Here is an 11751-nt window from a genome sequence, read left to right as displayed (position 1 = left end):
GGGAGGAGGGGAGGGGAGGGTGGGGGAGGGAGGGGGAGGGAGAGGTGGAGGGGGGGGGAGAGGGAGGGGGGTGGAGGGGGAGAGGGGGAGGGGGGGGGGAGGGGGGGGAGGGAGGGGGGAGAGGAGGGAGGGAAGAGAGAGAGAATATCTGACTGAAGCAGCAGTTTGTCTGTGCTTGGTCCCTTGCTGCCTCAGTCACTCCGCAGCGGCCACACAGTGAGGATGAATGGAGGAGCGGAGGTGGGTGGAGTCGGAGACTAATAGCACAGAGGAGGACGCTTTGCATGCTGGGTCCCTTACCTGTCACAACTCGTGGGTGGCTGGCTTGCTCCGGGGACTGAGTCCAGAGAGATGTCTTCCGCTCTCTTCTTCACTCTGCAGTTTACCTCTGCAGCATGCGACGATCTCCTGACTGCCCCCCGCAGCGGGAACGTGTGCCCGCCCCTCAGCTGAATTCTGAGGTGGCCCGAGCGCCTGTTGCTTTATCATCCCCAAAGCCCATTTAAATAATTCTGATCCCGGCCAGCTCTCCTATAGCCGCATGCCGCATCCACACGCCAGCAAGGATGCATCTTCACTGCCTCACCTGGAGCCTCCATTCCTCCATTCTGCAGTACAAAGAGTGTGTGCGACCCCCTGGGACAGACTCTCCATGGGGCCCCCTCGACCACGGGCCCTCGGGCAGTGCCCGACTGATCAGTCCGCCCCCTGATCCTGCTACCGGAGTAAAGAATCCCGGGATTAGTGGAGGCTCCTCCATTGATCGCTGTAACAGACCCCAACCGGAACAGGGACTTTTGTAGAGGATAGAGGCAAGCCTCCTACCCACTGATTATGGCACATTGAGAGAGCAGATCATTCTCTAATAATAGACAACCCCATATTGGAGGCTGATAGGGAGGCTTGGATTAATTTCTCGAATAAAGACAATAAGGCTTCCCTTCTGGAGTGGATGGAGAGGTGTATTATAATCTTTTACAGGTTAATAGTCAGAGGGATATGGTGGCCCTCCTGCAGACTGGGTTGGAGAGGCTCCTTCACTTAGGACAGAAAGATTTATCGAAGATATCCTCAAGAGATCGATAGTCAAATGTATTGCACCTTTTCAGACTGCTGGAACATTGCATGAGTTTTGACTCATAGACTGTTGTAGGCTGTTGCCGGACAGTCTGAGGTGGGTGATATGTGTGTCTCTCCCATTGTGTGCCTCCTAGATGTGAATTCCCATTGTTAATTGAGTCACCTACTGTTTCTGTCTGTTGGCTAACTGTTGGAGGTTCCTACAATGATGAGATAGTTTTGTGTCAACTCTACCTCATTATCTAAACCAGTGTGTGATGTTTGGGTAAATATTTAGTTTTATTGTTCATGTGGTGACTGACCTAATTTTGAAGTGTATAAAAACAAAAAAACCTGTATTTCTGTTCAATAAACAGCCATTCCTTTGGTTCTAACTCAACATCTTGTGTGTGTATGGTGCTTGGGGTAAAAGGCTGGTATTAGCTCTTGATCTCCTAGATGGATTTGGAGGGCAGGAGGCACTGTGTGGCGGAAGAAACCAAGCTGTGCCAGGCTTTCCAAGAAGGATTGCTAAGAACAGGTTGTGCAGCACATTCAGCCTTTGCAGAGTCCCCTCCATACAGAGCCCCCTTTGCTGTCCCTGATCTGCCCCTACTGTGGGCTCAGCACCCTCCAACATTAGCCAATGGGAAATTAACTGACGGAGAGAGCCTGGGACCAGTGGGTCTGGGAGGCCCCTCATGGTTTCTTGCACCAAGGCCCTGAAGGTTCTAGTTAAGCCTCTGCTCAGAGCCCTCAGTATTTTCCTCCCTCTGACAATGATGGAACATTCTTCATGGCAGGCTGGGGAATGTTTTCTTCCTCCTGACCAGCAATGTAAGGGGCTCCATACTCCTGACCCCTGCACTCCATCATTGTGTTGGCTGCATATTGTAATGATTGCCCATTGGCTGCCTGTGTGGTGTAATCATTGCCCTTTGTAGGTGATGTATGGTCAGGATGGTCATTGTCTTCTCTATTTATTGTCAGTGATGTTTGTTTAGAGGAACAAATTACTAGAATTTATCTCCAAAATGAAGAGATGTTCCGGCCCCATAAATGGAGAAATGCTCTGATCCTGAAGGGGGTTAATCTACAAATAATAAATGTTTGGGCAGCGCTTACACTATGGACAAAATATCTCAATCCTCAACACGATAATTCCAATAAAACTTTCTGATAACAAAGTGTCAGACAACTCCTGAGGTAATCTGGCAGCCTCGGATGTAGATGACTAGGTGTGCTGGGCTCTGTAGTCCCACAGAGTTTGTGGGGCCTGTGAAGCAACAGACATATAGCAGTAAATGGGGAATACCAGCATAAAGAGCAGAAGAGCGAATCCACCACCAGGGTCCCGGTCACAGATACTCCGGTGGATGGCGGGCCGGATACCGCTTAGATATAAATAGAGAGGGCGCTCTCCTAACCTGGTGATATCCGATGTGTTTGGACTGAAAATCACCAATCTTTGTCCAGGAGAGCTATTGGTAGGTGAGGAGGTCTTAAAAAGTTCCCCCCCCCCCCCCCCCCCGCCCAGATTCCTTAATCATTTATAGCCAAGAACTGCATCTTCTATATCATCATATATCACTAACTTCATACAAAACTTTATTTATAATCATCAATAACTGCTAATATGATATAAAAATGCAGATCATAGATTCCCTTATTGCAATATACGAGGTTAATCTAGGTTTCCACCCTATATATGTTTGTATCATCATCTGCTGGCGATAAAAGAGGACGGACATGACCGGGGGGGGGGGGGGGGGGGGGGGGATGGGGGTAAACTGGGCGTAAATAGAAAATAAGATCTTATTACCTCCTCTGCTGCCACTTCCAGCAACATCTCTGCTCTACTTCCTCCCAACTCACCTCTCACCCGGAACTTCCTGTCTGTACTGACATCACTTCCTGTCTTTACCTGACATCACTTCCTGTCTGTCTTCCATAGAGACTTCCTGTCTGGGTAGAAGTGAGATCACCACCTTGTGGAGCTCAGAGGAACTGCAGCCCTGAGAACGGTCTGGTAGTGTGAACACGGCCTTGTGCTGTGTGTGTATGTACTGTATATGCTTATATCCTTATAGATGGGTCATCTCCACTCCCACCAAGGGGGAGAGAAATATATTACTGCCTAGTCCAGTCTTTCTCAGTCAGGGTTCCTCCAAAGCTATTGTGGAGCCACTTATTAGGAGAGTGATGGAGGTCTGGGGAGCGCACAATCTGAGTGTGAGCACCAAGAGAGCACACAATTGGTGTTTGGGGAAGGAGGTGTTTTGTAGTCCACTACACATGGTTTGCTGGAGCATATACTGAGATATGGAGGACGAAGCTCTGGAAGGTTTGGAGACATTTATTGGTGGAGATATAATTTATTGAAGTATGAAGGAGACGTTGGATGGACTGTGATATCACTTTATGGTTGATCACTGGATACTGATGAGGTGAAATGCGTCGATGATTTATCACATCTTTTACGTTGATGATAAGAGGGCGGGATTTATGGATATAAGGGGAGGGCTCATTGTATTTATCACCGATGCTGGACGATGCAAGAAGCTGACACTCTATAAGAAGTCTTGTCTCTGCCAGGTGGGGAAACAGCGAGTGGGAAAACGAGTTGTTGAGGATTTGAATAGTAAACTCCTTCATTGTTCCTGGTCAGCTGGGGAAATATTGACTCCCAGACCTTCCCAGCCAGAAAACTGGTTGGAGGATTGGAATAGTAATCTCCTTCATTGTTCTCAGCTGGGAGTGTCGGGGGATTCATTGACTTGTACCCAACTTCACTTCCACAACAAACTCTTCTCTAGGAATCTATGAATTGGGGGATAGATTGTGTCTGTGACCCCAAAATGACCTGCACTGGGTTTTTTACTGACATTTTCTGTTTCCTAATCCATTGCGCTAATATAGTGTGACATAAAACATTGGAACTACCGCTATTTTATTCTCTAATAGGGAAATGGGTGCTAATAGACTGCAGGGGGTCTGCTGAGACATAGAAAGGGAAATGGGTGCTAATATACTGCAGGGGATCTACTGAGACACAGAAAGGGAAATGGGTGCTAATAGGCTGCAGGAGATCGGATAAGAGAAAAGGAGGTGGTTAAAATTAAGCAGATCTCGTGCAGCCTATTAGTATCTATTTCCTCTGCTGAGAATAAAATGGTGGTGAAATTATTTTTCCTTTATTTCATTTAATTTTTCTTACTAAGTTGTGTGTTCATTTGCCACCAGAACATTATACCCACCCACCCGAACTCCACCAGACAAAGCATCACACTGCATCCACCGGCTTGTCTTCTTCCCATAATGCATCCTGGTGCCATCTCTTCGCCCACATCCCTTGCAGCCCCATACACAACAAACTGCAATGCCCATTTCTTTGCTTTAAAAAAACAACAACTTCAGGGAAAACATGTTTACTTGCTGCCAAATATACCCCACCCACTTCCAGATGACATTGTAATGAGATAATCTATATTATTCACTTCACCTGTCAGTGATCATAATGTTATGGCTGATCAGTGTACAGTACATACACACTACAATATGTGGATACATTCATATATAAAGTGTTAGGTGCTCAAAATAATATTCTCTACAGATCTACTGCTTCCACTTCACACCTACTTAATTCATATCATAATAGTTGCAGCTATATTAAATAAACTAAAAACCTGTGAAAATTCATGTAATCATACAATAATTTGTGCTCAATATAGTGTTCTCTGCAAGTCCACTGCTTCCACTTTGTAACTACTTCAATGAATTTATTTTGCTAAATTAAATCCACAAATGAATAAAAAGTTGATAAGGTGTGAAAGTTCTCCGTGCTCCAAACTGTGCCAGCTGTAGTGTAGCCACGCCTTCTTCCACCTCTTACACACGTGATGGTGAGGGCGCCCCTTAGTAGTGCTTCACCACTCACCAGAGCAATATGACTCCCAGCTTTTCAGCTACCAGAGTCACAAACATCCTTCACACTCTCCTCACCTCCGATGGCAAAGGAACTGGATCCTCCTCGCTCACTCCTGCAAGTCTGCTGCGCTTTCTGTCAGTCTCCCTCCTAGACTCGGCTTCCTCCTCCGACCGCTGTTCCAGCAGGAGCTCCGCCTCTTCATACACACTCAGGGAGGAGAGAAAGGGGAAGGATATACAGTACATACACACACAGCACAAGGCCGTGTTCACACTACCAGACGGTTCTCAGGGCTGCAGTTCCACTGAGCTCCACAAGGTGGTGATCTCACTTCTACCCAGACAGGAAGTCTCTATGGAATACAGACAGGAAGTGATGTCAGGTACAGACAGGAAGTTCCGGGTGAGAGGTGAGACGGGAGGAAGTAGAGATGAGACGTTGCTGGAAGAGGCAGCAGAGGAGGTAATAAGATCTTATTTTCTATTTACACCCAGTAACCCCCTGTCATGTCCGTCCTCTTCCTCCATAGTCACTGTGACGTCTTTTATCTCCAGCAGATGATGATACACACATATATAGTGTGCAAACCTAGATTAACCCCTTCAGCGTTAGTTAACATTACCCCACTTTCGGGGCCGGAACATTCTCTTCATTTTGGAGATAAATTCTAGTAATATGTTCCTCTAAACAAACAGCACTGATAATAAATAAACAAGACAATGACCATCCTGACTAGAGATGGGCTCGGGCGTGTTCAAGTTTGCACGTGGCCCGATCCCGCCAGGAAGCCGACATTGCACTCCGCTAATCACAGAAAGTGAGAGATTTCCCGATCCGCAGCTGCACAGATCAGTAAATGTCTCACTGCCTGTGATTATTGGACTGCAGTGTCAGCTTCCTGGCGGGATCGGGCACGTGTGAACTCAACCACGTCCGAGTCCATCTCTAATCCTGACCATACATGGCCTACAAAGGACAATCATTACAATATGCAGCCAACACAATGATGGAGTGCAGGGGTCAGGAGTATGGAGCCCCTTACATTGCTGGTCAGAAGGAAGAAAACATTCCCCAGCCTGCCATGAAGAATATCTTCCATCATTGGTGTCAGAGGGAGGAAAATACTGAGGGCTCTGAGGGAAGTATAGGAGCTGAGGGGATGTGAGGGTTTAGTGAAGCTGGAAGACTTTAGGGGCCTCTGTATGTATATAGGTATGTACCTCTGTATGTAATGTATCTGAAGTCTGAAGGACTCTGAGTATCTTGAGGGGTTAGTCAGGCTTCGGGGCTCTGAGGGAATAGGGGGCTGGAGGGCTGGGAGACTCTGAGGAACAGAGGGGGGTCTATGATTGTCCTCCCACCCCACCTGCACTTATTTTTCAGACATTACAGAACTGGAAATCTTAACCATCTTATTGTCCCACTGGTCATGTGATTTGTTCTGGAATATTATGTAAGATGAAGAAGGGAATTCCTTCATTCGTTGGTGAGCACTTGTTCTTAGAGGAGTTCTGTTTCAGCTGCAAACCAGCTCAGAAACCAAACAAATCCAACAGAGAAAAGGGAAATTCTGATCTGGCAGGCTAGGAGGGTCCAAGGTCCTCCAAGATGTAACAAACCCGAAACAGTCCAGATTAAGGCCTCTTGCACACAATACTCCTGTTTGAGCATCTCGCAGCTTGAAAAAGCTCAGTACAGCTTTTTCTTTTTTTTCTGAGCTAAAATAAAGCCCATTAATTGTAATGTGTCTGTGCACACAGGTGTGTAAACAAGCGCTGTGCATTCTTCAGTAAAAACAAAATAGAAAAATCTGCATTTTTGGTCAGTATTTTAAGCCTTCATGTACGCAAATACATACCAATACGCTTGAATACACGCAAATACATAAAAAAAACGTCTGGAAAAAGTAGATGCTCAAACAGGAGTATTGTGTGCAAGAGGCCTTGATGGGCTGTATTTTAGCAAAAAAGAAAATCTGTACTGAGCTTTTTCTAGCTGCAGTGTGCAAAAGGCCTAAATGTATTCTCATGGGGACAGAAGTTCTTAAATGTACAGCAACTCTCCTATTACCGCCCCTCACATCCCCATCCTATTATTGTGACCAATACCATCCAAATAATTCTTACCTTCATTTATCCGTCTACAAGGAGACCTCTATAGATCAAATGATGGCACCAATGAGGATGGAGGAGGACCGGAGTCACATGACTGAGAAGATACTAAACCTCACCCTGGAGATCATCTACCTGCTGACCGGAGAGGTGAGGAGGATTCTGGGAGGTCACATGACATCACTCATCTCTATTAATAAAACACGGACCTGACCGGAGAGGTGAGGAGGATTCTGGGATTCTAACATGATATTTCTATTGCTTCCTCAATACAGAGATTTCCTCCTCTGAAGTCAGGTGATCCTATGACCATCACAGTGCCTCCATGTGACTCCCTAAAACCTGAGAGACACAACATGCAGAAGATTCTAGAAGTCACCAAGAAGATGATGGAGCTGCTGACAGGAGAGGTGAGCGGTGCTGGGAATTCTGGGACATTATCCAGTAACAGACAAGGGATGTGTCTGGATGGTGACTGTATCATTGTGTGTGTCAGGTACCTATAAGGTGTCAGGATGTCACTGTCTATTTCTCCATGGAGGAGTGGGAGTATTTAGAAGGACACAAGGATCTCTACAAGGACGTCATGATGGAGAATCAGCCGCCCCTCACATCACCGGGTAAGAGGAGACTTTATTGTAAAGGAGAGAGCAGTACGGAGGATCCACCTAGATCCCCCATCATCTGATAAACACATAGAAACAATGTATTCAGTCAGTGTGTGTGTTTCCTACAGATGGATCCAGTAATGGGAACCCACCAGAGAGATGTCCTCTGTATTCCCGGGATTCCACACAGGAAGGTCACACCATCCCCCACCATCATCAGGTAGATGAGGAACAATCACTGATAGTATCATTAGGATCTGTACATTATCTGCATTGTTACCATTGATGTCATTTTTATTATATATTCAGAGTGGAAACCTCGGGGATGATAATATTGATGTTAAAGAAGAGTATGAAGAGGAGGATGAGGAGTATGGAGTGATGGAGGCGTTTTCAGAAGGACACAAGGATATGATGGAGCCACCTAATACCAGGAACCCACCAGAGAGATGTCCCCGTCCTCTGTATTCCCGGGATTCCACACAGGAAGGTCACACCATCCCTCACTGTTACAAGGTTGGTGAGACAGAGATTATAAAACACAGACTCATGGAGACAATGTGTGGATTTTTATGTGATGTCACAATAATAAATCTTATATTTTACAGATGATATTCTTTCATTTTCTTGGTTTAGAGTGGAGATCCAATCGATATAGAATTTGAGGTTAAAGCAGAAGAAGAAGAGACGTATGTGAGAGATGATCAGCAGTCTATGGAGGAGGATGGAATAACGGGGACATTTATAGAGGAGGACACTCCTACAGAGATCAGCACAGGTGGGTCATTAACACTAAATACATTCTTCCACCCATACTGCTCACTGATTGGTCCAGAGTAGGGCGGGGACTGGGTGATATCAGCCTGTAATCCCCTGGTCACTTTCCTGAGCTGTGTTCCCCGTCCTGTATTCCTGTATTTCTCTCGGATAATCTTCCTTCTCTGTGCTGCAGACACAATTTATGTATCTAGACTGGATTTATGGAGATTCTGGGGTTCAGCTGGCAGCAAAATGTTCGTTTTCACCAGAGGAGTTACTAGATCTAGGCACCTGGGGTCAGGGTTGGGACAAGGGGTGGGCAGGAGGGGCGGCTGCCCTGGGCACTGTGGTATCATGCGAGGTGGGGGCGGGGCACCGCAAGGAAATTGAGGGGAAAGGGATCTGTGTCGGGAGGAGGAATTTAAGGAGCAGCAGGGGCTAAGAATTGTTAAAGGAAGGGAAATTTGGGTGTGTGCTAGTAGTGGTGATTCACGGGGGATTTGTTTGGGAGGGGGGTGGGAGAAGGGGATTTGTGCTAGGAGAGTCAATTTTGGGGGGTTTGTACTAGAATAGGTGATATGATAAAGGGGGAAATTGTACAAGGGTAAGAATTTATTTTGGGGGGGGCGGGATTTGTGCTAGAAGGGATGTGCGGGGTAATCATGCAGATTATCGCCCAATGTTTTGTTTTTGTTGTTTTGGGGGGGGGGGGTTCGCCCTGGGCCATAGGTGATCTTCTACCGACACTGCCTGGGATATGTGATTTAGATTTTCTTCCCCATGCCCAGGTCTAGTACGCTCTCTGATCGAACAATTCTCCCGGGGTTACTTACTCTGCTGTTCATTGGCTGTGACTGAGTTATGAGTCCTGACCCTTACACTGTATAGTTTATATTGTACATTACATACTCTTGACCCCTCCACTATATACTCTATGTTGTACATTACATACGCCTGACCCCTGCACTATGTACTCTATATTGTACATTACATACTCCTGACCCCTCTACTATATACTCTATGTTGTACATTACATACGCCTGACCCCTGCACTATATGCTCTATATTGTACATTACATACTCCTGACCCCTGCACTATATACTCTATGTTGTACATTACATACTCCTGACCCCTGGACTATATACTCTATGTTGTACATTACATACTCCTGACCCCTGCACTATATACTCTATGTTGTATATTACATACTCCTGACCCCTGCACTATATGCTCTATGTTGTACATTAAATACCCCTGACCCCTGCACTATTATACTCTATGTTGTACATTACATACTCCTGACGCTTGCACTATATACTCTATATTGTATAATACATAATACAATAAGTCGCACTGTGTGACAAAAAACAACAAATAAATGTCCAACAAATTGAATGTCCCAAAATTGAACGTAGATTGTGAATATTGTCAAAAATAGTAATGAGAATCCTGAACAGCCTCCAAAGTCCCTTAGGAATTGTGCTTACCGGAAGGGCAATTATAAATTGCAAGAGTCATATGATGAGGTAAGTTCACATGCCAAGGTGATCAAATGGAGTTCCTGCGTTGGTTACTCGATGTGTATTACCAGATTGAAATAAAGATCAGCATAAACGTGTGTTTCTATCCCAGTGATAGAAAAGGAGAAGCCACCACCAAACGTAAAGCCTCTTACCAGATTGAAATAAAAATCAGCAGAGTACAGATAGGTCCAAATACACCAGATGCCAGCAAGACACCCAAAGACGCCTTAAGCCTCTTACCAGACCACAGATATAATGCACGATGTAGACACTTGATGTACTCCCCCCAACGTGTAGATAGGTAGCCTCAGGGACCCAATGACACCAATGGCTAAGCCGCTGTGAGTTCTCAGTAACCAGGGTATGCCAGCAGACCAGCCTTTCAGCAGACAGCAGTATGGCTCTATATTGTACACTACATATTCCTGACCCCTGCACTATATACTCTGTATTGTACATTACATACTCCTGACCCCTGTACTATATACTCTATGTTGTACATTACATACTATTGACCCCTGCACTATATACTCTGTTATACATTACATAGTCCTGACTTCTGCTCTATCCCCTCTACCCACTGCTATATATACACATAATATGGATTCTCTTTTGTTACACCCATTTTCTACCAGCTGGACATTTTATATCGGTAGATAGTGAGTAGGTGTCCCGCACATCAAGGCGTGGCCTGGCGTAGGTCCAGACTGAGACTGCCATTTACTATCATACAGCAGGTCTTGACTTGATGTGTGGCTCCTGGGACACCTTGTCACCCTCTACCATTTACTAGTTACCTTGAGGGTGGAATTGTAAGATCCTCAGAGACAAAAAGCCCCTGACGATGTCAAGCCTGTGACGAAATGCGTTGGCTGGAGTCAGACTTGACGCAACCACGCCCCCATAGCCGTCCTTTGTGAGTGAGTGCGGGGACGCCACAGCACTTATCTCTCCAGCGTTTATGGATACATGTCTGCTAATGTCGTTGTACATGTGAGTTTGTATTTTGGATTTTCATAAATGTTATTGGTTTTACGGTATCACGCTATGTCCGTGTTCATTTCCTTGTACACATGGCCTCTGAGTACCTGGTTTTGAATGTCTCCTGTGCCACTTCCTGAATCGAAAAACACCTGGCAGGGTCCCTATATTGCGATAATCGTGCTGAGGTCTATCCATTAAGTTGGGTGACCACTTATATCTGGGAAGCAGCTTCTTTTGGGTGTATGGTGATCCATCCACGGGCGACCCCTTTTCTTCCATCTCGGAACGGAGTGGTATCCACTTGCTGGAACTTGTGGTTCTTTTCTTTTATAACCCCCCCCCCCTTTTTTTTTTTTTTGCACAATTTTTTGATTTTCCTTTCAATAAGGACTTATATGGACTTCTGTAACAAATCTTGATTGAGTTCACTATTTTTTTAATCACTTTGGAAAATGCCACATAATTATGTTAATAATTACTTTTGGGTCTGAATGTCATATTTTGGATAGCGCTACACATATATGTTTATTGTCAAAGACAAAGCTGTCTGATATGGGCGGAGTCCTGATTTAGGGGAACCAATCTGCTGATGTCTAGTAATAATCTTTGTATTTCTATTTTAGTAGATGGACGGGAGATGAGGAAAACCTCAGAGGATTGTCTCACTTTGTCTCCAGACTGTAAAGTAGAAGATGAGGACATCACACAGTATAGTCCAGGAGAAAACCCGGCTACCTCAAATGTCCACCCGGCACCACACAGAGTAGATGGACCATCG

General features: G+C 45.5%; 2 protein-coding genes across 2 annotated transcripts in view; one reads left to right on the top strand and one right to left on the bottom strand.

The window, feature by feature from the left end:
* Positions 1–11751, top strand: part of LOC309549119 (uncharacterized protein) — a 2919967-nt gene that overhangs the window by 1098846 nt on the left and 1809370 nt on the right. The window contains exon 11 of the mRNA XM_082249156.1: positions 8016–8222. Within this exon, the coding sequence (XP_082105282.1) occupies positions 8016–8222 (207 nt within the window). The remainder of the gene's footprint in view (positions 1–8015; positions 8223–11751) is intronic.
* LOC309549117 (uncharacterized protein) overlaps positions 1–11751 on the bottom strand; it is a 4285597-nt gene that overhangs the window by 2575137 nt on the left and 1698709 nt on the right.

The sequence above is a fragment of the Pelophylax lessonae genome (assembly GCF_965119305.1).
Source record: "Pelophylax lessonae genome assembly, chromosome: 3".
In the NCBI taxonomy this organism is placed as follows: Eukaryota; Metazoa; Chordata; class Amphibia; order Anura; family Ranidae; genus Pelophylax; species Pelophylax lessonae.
The sequence above is the reverse complement of the archived record's forward strand: the minus strand, read 5'-3'. Positions and strand labels throughout refer to the sequence as shown.